At 40.8% G+C, this 12,552-nt stretch overlaps 1 protein-coding gene across 2 annotated transcripts in view; it reads right to left on the bottom strand.

Annotated features, from left to right (window-relative positions):
- LOC136871180 (X-linked retinitis pigmentosa GTPase regulator) overlaps positions 1-12,552 on the bottom strand; it is a 151,595-nt gene that overhangs the window by 52,402 nt on the left and 86,641 nt on the right. For both annotated transcript variants that reach the window (XM_067144963.2, XM_067144964.2), the window contains exons 12-13: positions 1,446-1,596; positions 434-535 (exon numbers count right to left, since the gene is read on the bottom strand). In XM_067144963.2, the coding sequence (XP_067001064.1) occupies positions 434-535; positions 1,446-1,596 (253 nt within the window). The remainder of the gene's footprint in view (positions 1-433; positions 536-1,445; positions 1,597-12,552) is intronic.

The raw sequence follows: 12,552 nt of genomic DNA, 5'->3' as shown, positions 1-12,552 counted from the left end.
ATCATTTCTGATGGAGTATCTATCATCTTGACAGAAAACATTTTACTGCTTAGCAATATATTGTGAGTAGATTATGGTTATCCTCTAAACTTAAAATAATTTTCTTTAACCCACAAAGTCATAAAGTAAGACTTTATTTCTATCTGATTAACGTAATGTGATGTATGGAAAGTGGTTTCTCAGAGTCTTAGTTTCTAAAATTGTGAAGAGGTGCAAGCATCTAATTGAAATATTAATCCACTACAATATTTAACAATCATTTCAAAATCTCAAAAAATGAAAATGAACCCACATGTATTTTCCCTTCAAAAAATAACCACTGGTACCACCAAAGATTGAGTATGCCATTATCTATCTACATTCTATTCCCCAACCAATTTCTTCCAGTGAATGGTCTATAAATTCATTGATAGTAACTTACTTGTCAACTTACTTTGTTGTTGTTCTTCAGTTTTGCTATTTATACTTCCAGCAGACTGTGCAGAATTTGGTTTCTTTCGTCGGAATGTACTGAAGAATCGAGCTACCCGGCTTTCTGTTACAGGAGAAAAATACCATAATTAGATATGAATGATTTTATTTCATACAGGAACTTGGAAACTCATAATTCCACCACAGATACTACAAAAAACTTTCTAAATAGACTACAGATAGGCCTATGGATATCATGGCCACCCCAACAGCCTTTCCACTACAAGTTTATAATGGTATCGTGAATATGAAAGTGAGATCAATTCTTGGAATTGCAGAAGCGTGGATATGAACATGCAATGGGATAATTAGACAGGTCAGTATTGATAGAAGCTCCCTCTGTGAGTCATTGGTAGAGTGTCGGCCTTCAGATCCCAAGATAGCAGGTTCAAAGCTGGCAGAGGTAGTTGGATTTTTGAAGGGCAGAAAAAAGTCCTGACACTCAATGTCGTACGATGTTGGCATGTAAAAGATCTCTGGTAACACATTTGGCATTTACCTGACAAAATTCATTAAAACTCAGCCATAAATACCCAAGAGAGATTCGGTTTACTCTGCCATCTAGTAGGCCTATAGTAAAATGAATCATTGAAATTGTCGAGCAAGCAGCAAGGATCATTTCTACATCTTCAATACACTGCTGTCTTCAAACAAATAAGCTCTCCCCTCATGAATCTCAGTCCTTCTACATTCATTTCTTCTTGGTCCCCAACAAGATCGTTTCCGCTTCCCAGCTTCATCAGGAGGGTGGGCTTCAACACTGATTGAAAAGCTATTATGACAGATCTTCCTTTTTAACGTAGGAAGAGTTAGGATGAGAAGAAAGCCAGGTAATAACAGTGAAAGGAAGAGAAACAAAAGGATAAAGATGAATACAGATGGTAAAAAGCCAAGAACGCAGGACCTGTTAGTCTGACAGCTCATGCTGAAACAATATACAGTATATTATAATGCTATTAAAGAATCTGCAGTACCTTTCTTTTCCTCAGGTTCAACCGTAACATCATCATTATCTCCTTCTTCATCCACTAGAGAATCATCCTTTTCTATAACATCCTCCAAGTGTAAACTACTCTGTTGCTTTTCAGGAATATCTTCAATCTCCTTTGTAACAGCTGAGTCTCCCTGGAAGTACAGCATGTCACCATATTATGAAGAACAAGGCACAACATCCATTAAGAGAAACAACAGAAGAGATTTTCAGATACAAGTTTTCAACAATTTATACAAAAATAATATGTGCTCATAATAGAGGAAGGATTTTTATACAAAATGCATGTTCCTTTCCACAAATATGAGACACTAAAAAAAAAAAAATTTAAGAATTCGTTAGTGCATATTTCAGGGAAAATTACTCGACATACATATTTTTCTGTGTTTCAATCTATACATTATATATCAGAGATTTTTTTATTGGACTTTAAAATATGGATACAAACAAAATAATTGTTTGAATCGTTTATTTTATTACAATTATTGTTTACTAACGCATGAAATCTCAAAAAAAATATTTTCATGCTTTGAATCTGATGGTTCATATTTGTGAGTTACTGTAGTCACGTCCTAGTTCGTGAACCATGGGCAACGTCTGAGTGGCCTAGTAAGTGGTCCTGAGAGGCGGGATACCAGTTGCTATGGAATCTTGTTGTTAAAATTTACGTGAATAAGAGACTCACCTCTGGGAGCGTATATATTATGTGTTATTAGACGTTAGGGAAGACACTGAGAGCCGTAAGACACCGTGACCAATCCACCCGCATTGGAGGGGAAGAGAGGGGGGAAGCAGAACAAGGGAGGCACTGAGAAGGAGTAGGAGGGGCCCGGAGCCAATGGCAATGAAGGAAGGAGGGAAGAGGGAGGGGAATTATGCAGGGCAGTGCGGCGAGAGGGCGTAGCGTGAGAACGTTTTTTGTATGCTATGAAAAACTAATTTGCTATTGGAAGCTTTTCTAATTCTGAAAAACGCTATCAAAAAATTGAACAATACTCTTGGTTTCTCAGAAATATCATTAAGATTCAAACCAGCATTAAAGTATTGATCCAGGTGAATAAAACTGCTCTCAGTGATGTCAAGCAAAGTACCTTTATTAATAACCTGTAAAACTGTGAGATCCTGATCAATGCTAGTAAAATTATGTTGAAAATCTTTTATATGCTGCCCCATTGCTGCAAACCTATTGTACCTAACGGCATTAACGTGTTCCGCGTATCTAATTTTAAAGTTATGCCCTGTTTGTCCAAGATAAGAACTGCTGCAGTCATGGCAGCATAATCTGTATACTCCAGAACTGTGAAAAACATTATTTCTATTTAATGAAGTGGAGTTATGCAGGATGTCAATACTTCTATTATTAGTTCTGTAAGAAATCTTAGTGTTATGTTTTTTGAAGATGTTGGCGATGCTGTGTATTTTATTTGTAAAGGTAAAAGTCGAAAAATTATTAACTTTGGGTTTTTCTCTCAAAAGGGTGGTATTAGGATGGTACTTAAACTTGTTAACAATTCTATCAATGAAAGCATTCTTAAAACCATTGTTTCTAGCTATCGCTCGGATTAAATTTAATTCTTTATTCAGATTCTTTTTCGACATAGGAACTCTAAAGGCTCTGTCAACCAGACTATTATATGTGGCATTTTTATGGGCCTGAGGATGGAAAGAATTGTTCCTGATGATGATAGCAGTCTGAGTAGGCTTTCTTTACATATTATATGAAAAGGAAGAAAGTGAACGAGTAACCGTTAGGTCCACAAAATTTAAACAATTATTATTCTCGGATTCTAAGGTAAACTTTATATTCTGATCTAAACTGTTAAGACTGTCAAGAGTAGCTTTTGCATCTGTGGACCGCTCATCTAGAATTACGAAGGTATCGTCCACAAATCTGGCCCAGAAATAAATATTACTGAAGGTTAAATTTTTGCTTATAGCATTATTTTCTAAGTGGTCTAAGTAAATCTCTGCCAAAATCCCGGAGGCTGGTGACCCCATTGCCAGACCATTCTGCTTATAAATGGTATTATCAAAAGTAAAGTAATTATTATTAATTAGCAAGTTAAGAAGACTCATAAAAATTAAAACTTCCAGTTTACTTAGTTGACTATTGACAAGAAGATTCTTCTTGATGATAGGAAGAAGCTCCTTGGTACTTATACCGGGAAACATGTAAACTATATCGAAAGAATGCATAGTGTGATAAGGATGAAGAACAAAACTATCCAATTTATTAATTAATTCTGTGGTGTTCTTAATCGAGTTGTTCGAAGAAAACTTGTCATTTTTAGCAAGAAACGTTTGAATAAACTGCGCTAGCTTGTAAAGAGGACTGGGCCTGTAATTTATAATAGGTCGAATGGGGACACCGGCCTTGTGAATCATGGGAAGTGATCTTGCTGTCGGCAAACTCGGGTTCATGGTTATTAACTTTTGTTTTTCTTGTTCCATAAAAAGGAAGGAAGAATCCTTCAGGATTTGTTTCAGCTGTCTTTGAATGATTTGTGCAGGGTCCTTCTTTATAATTGAAAAAGAATCATTATTAAAAAAGGCTTTGGTTTTCTGTGTATACTCCGTTTTATCCATAACTATAGTAGTATTGCCCTTATCAGCCTTTGTGATGATAAGGTTATTAGCAGATACCTTCCTCTTTAGGTCCTGAATTTTCTTATTTACTTTATAAGGATCCGTATTATTATTATTATTATTATTATTATTATTATTATTATTATTATTATTATTATTATATAATTCGCTGGGGCCATCAAGGACCACGTTAAGTCTTGTTGCATTTGACACTGAACTTGGCCTTCTTTAGAGCCCAAATTTCCCTCATTCTTTGTGAGTGGGCCTGCTTACGCTCCTCTGTCCAAGGGGCACCGTGTCTTCTCTTCGGTTGCTCGTCTCGGTTTAGCCTGTTCGTCAATATTTTCTTGCGGAAGAGATCTCTGTTAAGGGCGTCTTCAGCTGAGATACGTAGCATTTGCAGGTCTTCTTTGGTATTTCTAAACCAGGTAATTGTGGTTTTAGGGTTTGAATCAAAAAAGTGAAAGATTTCTTTAGTTCTTTCTTCCGTCCATTCTTTTCAGTTGACCGTAAAATCGTGCCCGTCTTTCTGACTGTGTCGGTAATTTTCTCTATTTCGCTGTAGACTTCCTTGTTGGATCTCTTTTGATGGATTCCATTTCTGTACTTTGATCCCAAGATTCCTCTCACAATTTTGCGTTCTCTTTTCTCCAGTTCTTCAAGGAGTCCTTTGTTGGCATTTAGAGACAGGGTTTCGGCTGCATATAGAACTACTGGCTTCAGAACTGTTTCACAGTGACGTATCTTGGTGTTTTGGGAAAGGCATTTTTTGTTGTAGATTGTGCGGGATGTTTGGTAGGCTATTTCCAGTTTGCGTACTCGCTCCTGAAGTGCTTCTTTGTCCAGTCCATTTTTCATGATGATCTCACCCAGGTATTTGAATTTGTCTACTCGGGTGATGTCCCCGTATTTTGTATGGAGTTTTGGTGGAGCCTCTTTGATGTTAGTCATTACTTCTGTTTTCTCAAACGCTATCTGGAAACCAGTTTGTTCGGCAATTTCCTTTAAAATTTCAACTTCAGCTCTAGCGGTTTCTATGTCGTTTGAGAGAACAGCAATATCATCGGCAAATGCTAAGCAGTCTGTTGCGATCCCCTTGGAATTGGTTCCTATTCTCAATGGACTGTAGTTCGTTTCCTGTAATCTCACCCGCCAGGTTCTGATGATCTTCTCGGACTCCTGTTTTGATGTCAAAGGAATGCGAGAGACATCCGTGGAACTTCACCTTGGATTTTGTATCGGTCAGGGTGGCTCTAATTAATGCTAGCAGTTTCAAATCAACTCCAAATTCATTTAAGATGTTTAGCAGGACTTCCCGGTCAATGGAGTCGTATGGTTTCTTAAAGTCCACAAAGACAGACACATACTGCTTGGACCTTAGTGTACAATATTTGATGATCGTTTTGAGATATTGGATCTGTTCAGCTGTTGAGCGACCTTTTCTGAACCCTCCTTGGTATTCACCTATTTGATGTTTGACTTGTGCTTCCAAACGCTCCAGGATGGCAAGTGATAGAATTTTGTAAGTCATGGGTGGCAAAGATATTCCTCTGTAGTTGTTGATGTTCTTCATGCTGCCTTTTTTGTGTAATGGATGGATCAAAGCTATTTTTCAATCTTCGGGTAGGATCTCCTTGTTCCAAATTTCTTCTATTTGCTTTTGCAAGATATCAAGTGATTCCTCTGGGGCATATTTCCATAGTTCTGCTACTACTGAGTCTTCCCCTGGTACTTTGTTATTTTTGAGACGGGCAATGTGGCGCTTGATTTCATCTCTGTCGGGTGGTCTGGAATCTGGGTACCTGAGTAAGGGTTCCTTGGTCTCAATGGCGCTTTGCGGTTTAGAGCAATTAAGTAAATTCTTGAAGTAATCTGCAAGAATGCTGCAATTTTCTTCATTTGACGTCGCCAGTGTGCCATCCTTTCGCTCAAAGCATAGAGATGGTGGTTTATAGCCAGTGAGTTTGCGTTTGAAGGCTCTGTAGTACTCTCTGCTTTCATTCTTCCTAAGGTTTTGTTCTATCTTTTCAATGAGAGATTTTTCATATTTACGTTTCTCAGTTCTGAACACCCTAGCTGCTTGGGCATGTTGGGTTTTGTAGGTTTCTCAATCATTTTCTGATTTCGTAGAGTAGTACTGTTTCCACGCATTGAGTCTTTCTTGGAGGACTGATTTGCAGGTAACATTCCACCAGGCATGCTTTTTGCTTCTCTTGATTTCTGCAACGTCTTTGGCGGCCTCAACAACGAGACTTTTGGCGTTGTTAAAGTCACATTGGTTTGAACTTGTTAAGAGACATATAATGACCTGAGGCCACATTGATGCCTTTCTTTACCTTGACATTCATAATCTCAGGGCTGTTTCTCCTGGAGATTGCAACATGATCAATTTGGAACTCTCCAAGAGCTTGGACGGGAGAACGCCAAGTCATTTGCTTTCTGGGTAGATAGCGAAAGTGGGTCGACATGACCTGCAGGTTGTGATTTTCGCAAATGGACACCAGTCTTTTGCCGTTGGGATTGGTTCTTTTGTGAGCAGGGTAATTTCCTATAACTTCCTTGTACTTCTGTTCACGACCTAGTTGGGCATTGAAGTCACCCAAAAGAAGCTTGACGTGGTGTTTGGGGATTTTGTTTAATTTTTCATCCAGTAGGTCCCAGAAATTATCAACTTCGTCTGGATCAGATTTGTTCTTATCGTTTGTAGGAACATGTGCGTTAACTAGGGCGTAGGTTTTGTTCGCGCATTTAATTGTGAGTATAGACAATCTGTCATTCACAGGTTCGAAATTTGCAACTGATTTAAGGATCTTGGTTCTAACAGCAAACGCGGTTCCAAGCATCACAGCTCCATTGAGGATTCCTCTTTGCGCTTTGCTCTTGAAAAATCGGTAGCCTTCGGATTAAAAAATCTCTTCATCTGGGTACCTTGTTTCCTGTAGGGCCATTATGGATATCTGATTTTCGTGAAGAGCTTTGGTGAGGGTTGTCAGCTTGCCAGTTTGTGTAAGTGAATTTATGTTGAAAGTTGCTAGAAAAGTTTTAGATTTTGGCCTGAGTTTTTGACTCTTCGGGGTACACCGAGATGCTCCGACTCGTCTCTTGAATGATGTCGAGTCTCCCCCAGAATCCGAATGAGACTCGTGCACCATGGCATTCACTACGAGGGATTTATCCGAAGATTTACCCCCTGGGGTATGTTTCTTGAAATGCTGTGCCATCATGCTTTTTGACTTGACTTTGCTTTGGACGGGTACCCATCCTTTTACAACTAGGGTTGTTAGCCCTAGAGGTTTCCTCAAGATGTTTTCTGGCTTCTGGTCATTTACCAGTCTTCGCCGTAACCCTGGCAAGGGACCAGTTTTTTTTTCACTGTGGTATTTTATTTCCCTACTACCCTCTGACTCTGCTGATGGCAGAGCCAGCGAGCTTCCCCAATTCCAATGGGACACGCCCAATGGAGGTAACCGGTAAGTCCCCACACGGGGATTATTATTAACATCATCATCATCATCATCATCATCATCAACATTATTATTATTATTATTATTATTATTATTATTATTATTATTATTATTATTATTATTATTATTATTTGTTATTATTATTAGGGGCTAATGCACGTTTATCACAAAGAAAAGTTTTTTTTCAAGTTGCTTTTTAACATCAAATCTGACTTCCCCTTGGAGGTCATGTGGCATTTTACTAATAGCCATCTCTGACACAATGACAAGTTTTGTAACTGTATTGTCGGGATTTGGACATGGCCAGTTGTGCTTAGGACCTTTTTTGAGAATAGCCCTTTCATCCTCATCCAAGGTTATGTTGGAGAGATTGATCAAAGGAGGATGGAACTGAGCCAAAAGACCATTTTCAGGTTCTTGATTTCCAGTCTGTTTGACTGAATTAGCTTTGTCTAAAAGTACTTCAAGTTTTTTGTCCAGTGTGGACTGTTTTGTGGCTAGTATATCTGATAACTTAGCAAAGACTTGTTCTTGAAATAAGTTCCACTGGGCTTCAGTAAGTAAAACAGTAGCTCTGAGGTGAGACTCATATAAACGGTAATTGAGGAAAGATGTCTTCCGATACAAAAATTTTAGTTCATTTCTTAACCAAAGTTTATTAGTCCTAAAGTAAAGATTACGCCGATGAAAGGATAGAATAGTGCTAATGGGCGATTTCAATGCAATAGCTGGGAATAGAACTGTAGGATACGAAAGGGTGATTGGTAAATGTGGGAAAGATATGGAAGCTAATGGGAATGGCAAGCGTTTGCTGGACTTCTGTGGTAGTATGGGTTTAGCTGTTACGAATACATTCTTCAAGCATAAGGCTATTCACCGCTACACATGGGAGGCTAGGGGTACCAGATCCATAACAGACTATATCTTAACAGACTTTGAATTCAGGAAATCTGTTAGGAATGTACGAGTTTTTCGCTGATTTTTCGATGATACAGACCACTATCTCATCTGCAGTGAACTAAGTAACTCTAAGCCTAGGGTAGAGAAAGTGAAATCTGTCTGCCAACGAATAAGGGTAGAAAATCTCCAGGATGAGGAAATTAGACAGAAGTACATGGATATGATTAGTGAGAAGTTTCGAACAGTAGACAGTAAGCAGGTTCAGGATATAGAAAGTGAATGGGTGCCATGCTGGGATGCTGTAGTAGAAACAGCAAGGGAATGCCTAGGAACAACTATGTGTAAAGATGGGAAAAGGCGAACATCTTGGTGGAATGATGAAGTGAGAGCAGCCTGTAAACGTAAAAAGAAGGCTTATCAGAAGTGGCTCCCAACAAGGGCCGAAACAGACAGGGATTTGTACACAGATGAAAGAAACAGAGTGAAACAAATAGTTGTTGAATCCAAAAGGAAGCCATGGGAAGATTTTGGTAATAACCTGGAAAGGCTAGGTCAAGCAGCAGGGAAACCTTTCTGGACAGTAATAAAGAATCTTAGGAAGGGAGGGAAAAAGGAAATGAACAGTGTTTTGAGTAATTCTGGTGAACATATAATAGATCCCAGGGAATCACTCGAGAGGTGGAGGGAATATTTTGAACATCTTCTCAATGTAAAAGGAAATCATCCTGGTGGTGTTGCAAACAGCCAAGCCTCATGGGAAGGAGGAAAATGATGTTGGTGAAAATATGCTTGAGGAAGTGGAAAGGATGGTAAATAAACTCCATTGTCATAAGGCAGCAGGAATAGATGAAATTAGACCTGAAATGGTGAAGTATAGTGGGAAGGCAGGGATGAAATGGCTTCATAGAGTAGTAAAATTAGCGTGGAGTGTTGGTAAGGTACCTTCAGATTGGACAAAAGCAATAATTGCACCTATCTATAAGCAAGGGAACAGGAAGGATTGCAACAACTATCGAGGTATCTCGTTGATTAGTATACCAGGCAAAGTATTCACTGGAATCTTGGAAGGGAGGGTGCGATCAGTTGTTGAGAGGAAGTTGGATGAAAACCAGTGTGGTTTCAGACCACAGAGAGGCTGTCAGGATCAGATTTTCAGTATGCGCCAGGTAATTGAAAAATGCTACAAGAGGAATAGGCAGTTATGTTTATGTTTCGTAGATCTAGAGAAAGCATATGACAGGGTACCAAGGGAAAAGATGTTCACTATACTGGGGGACTATGGAATTACAGGTAGAAAATTGAAATCAATCAAAGGCATTTATGTTGACAATTGGGCTTCAGTGAGAATTGATGGTAGAATGAGTTCTTGGTTCAGGATACTTACAGGGGTTAGACAAGGCTGTAATCATTCACCTTTTCTGTTCATAGTTTACATGGATCATCTGCTGAAAGGTATAAAATGGCAGGGAGGGATTCAGTTAGGTAGAAATGTAGTAAGCAGTTTGGCCTATGCTGACGACTTGGTCTTAATGGCAGACTGTGCCGAAAGCCTGCAGTCTAATATCTTGGAACTTGAAGATAGGTGCAATGAGTATGGTATGAAAATTAGCCTCTCGAAGACTAAACTGATGTCAGTAGGTAAGAAATTCAACAGAAGTGAATGTCAGATTGGTGATACAAAGCTAGAACAGGTCGATAATTTCAAGTATTTAGGTTGTGTGTTCTCCCAGGATGGTAATATAGTAAGTGAGATTGAATCAAGGTGTAGTAAAGCTAATGCAGTGAGCTCGCAGTTGCGATCAGCAGTATTCTGTAAGAAGGAAGTCAGTTCCCAGACGAAACTATCTTTACATCGGTCTGTTTTCAGACCAACTTTGCTTTACGGGAGCGAAAGCTGGGTGGACTCAGGATATCTTATTCATAAGTTAGAAGTAACAGACATGAAAGTAGCGAGAATGATTGCTGGTACAAACAGATGGGAACAAAGGCAGGAGGGTACTCGGATTGAGGAGATAAAGGCTAATTTAGGAATGAACTCGATGGATGAAGCTGTACGCATAAACTGGCTTCGGTGGTGGGGTCATGTGAGGCGAATGGAGGAGGATAGGTTACCTAGGAGAATAATAGACTTTGCTATGGAGGGTAAGAGAAGTAGAGGGAGACTAAGACGACGATAGTTAGACTCGGTTTCTAACAATTTAAAGATAAGAGGTACAGAACTAAATGAAGCCACAACACTAGTTGCAACTCGAGGATTGTGGCGATGTTTAGTAAATTCACAGAGGCTTGCAGACTGAACGTTGAAAGGCATAACAGTCTCTAATGATAATGAATGAATGAATGTATGTATGTATGTATGTATGTACACTGACTGACAGAGCAAATACAACACCAAGAAGGAGTGGGCAGAACTTTATGCCAATTGCAGGGTAGACTGACGTCACTGAGGTATGCTCATGATGTGAAATGCGCCGCTGTGCTGCGCACGTAGCGAACGATAAATGGGACACGGCGTTGGCGAATGGCCCACTTCGTGCCGTGATTTCTCAGCCGACAGTCATTGTAGAACGTGTTGTCGTGTGCCACAGGACACGTCTATAGCTAAGAATGCCGGGCCGCCGTCAACGGAGGCATTTCCAGCAGACAGACGACTTTACGAGGGGTATGGTGATCGGGCTGAGAAGGGCAGGTTGGTCGCTTCGTCAAATCGCAGCCGATACCCATAGGGATGTGTCCACGGTGCAGCGCCTGTGGCGAAGCTGGTTGGCGCAGGGACATGTGGCACGTGCGAGGGGTCCAGGCGCAGCCTGAGTGACGTCAGCACGCGAGGATCGGCGCATCCGCCGCCAAGCGGTGGCAGCCCCGCACGCCACGTCAACCGCCATTCTTCAGCATGTGCAAGACACCCTGGCTGTTCCAATATCGACCAAAACAATTTCCCGTCGATTGGTTGAAGGAGGCCTGCACTTCCGGCGTCCGCTCAGAAGACTACCATTGACTCCACAGCATAGACGTGCACGCCTGGCATGGTGCCGGGCTAGAGCGACTTGGATGAGGGAATGGCGGAACGTCGTGTTCTCCGATGAGTCACGCTTCTGTTCTGTCAGTGATAGTCACCGCAGACGAGTGTGGCGTCGGCGTGGAGAAAGGTCAAATCCGGCAGTAACTGTGGAGCGCCCTACCGCTAGACAACGCGGCATCATGGTTTGGGGCGCTATTGCGTATGATTCCACGTCACCTCTAGTGCGTATTCAAGGCATGTTAAATGCCCACCGCTACGTGCAGCATGTGCTGCGGCCGGTGGCACTCCCGTACCTTCAGGGGCTGCCCAATGCTCTGTTTCAGCAGGATAATGCCCGCCCACACACTGCTCGCATCTCCAAACAGGCTCTACGAGGTGTACAGATGCTTCCGTGGCCAGCGTACTCTCCAGATCTCTCACCAATCGAACACGTGTGGGATCTCATTGGACGCCGTTTGCAAACTCTGCCCCAGCCTCGTACGGATGACCAACTGTGGCAAATGGTTGACAGAGAATGGAGAACCATCCCTCAGGACACCATCCGCACTCTTATTGACTCTGTACCTCGACGTGTTTCTGTGTGCATCGCCGCTCGCGGTGGTTGTACATCCTACTGAGTCAATGCCGTGCGCATTGTGTAACCTGCATATCGGTTTGAAACAAACATCAATTATTCGTCCGTGCCGTCTCTGTTTTTTCCCCAACTTTCATCCCTTTCGAACCACTCCTTCTTGGTGTTGCATTTGCTCTGTCAGTCAATGTATGTATGTATGTATGTATGTATGTATGTATGTATGTATGTATGTATGTATGTATGTATGTATGTATTTATGTATGTATGTATGAGTCTGATAAAATACAAACAGATAAATATGACATACACCCCTGACTCATTTGCTCAAGATTCCTTTTGATTGCCTATCTAGCTCAGTTGCAAAATTTGTGAAGTCACAGAGACCTGCATGGTTAGGATCTGTATGACAGTTAGGTAATGAACAGACCCAAAAGAAATATGAAAATCTGGAAGGAATGAGAATATGTAAAATGCCACGAAAAACATGGATCGAAAATGTGAGGGATGATCCGAGGACTTTGTGGGTCAGGTGACGGCAGGAATT

Source organism: Anabrus simplex, chromosome 1 (assembly GCF_040414725.1).
Source record: "Anabrus simplex isolate iqAnaSimp1 chromosome 1, ASM4041472v1, whole genome shotgun sequence".
Classification (NCBI taxonomy): domain Eukaryota; kingdom Metazoa; phylum Arthropoda; class Insecta; order Orthoptera; family Tettigoniidae; genus Anabrus; species Anabrus simplex.
The sequence above is the reverse complement of the archived record's forward strand: the minus strand, read 5'-3'. Positions and strand labels throughout refer to the sequence as shown.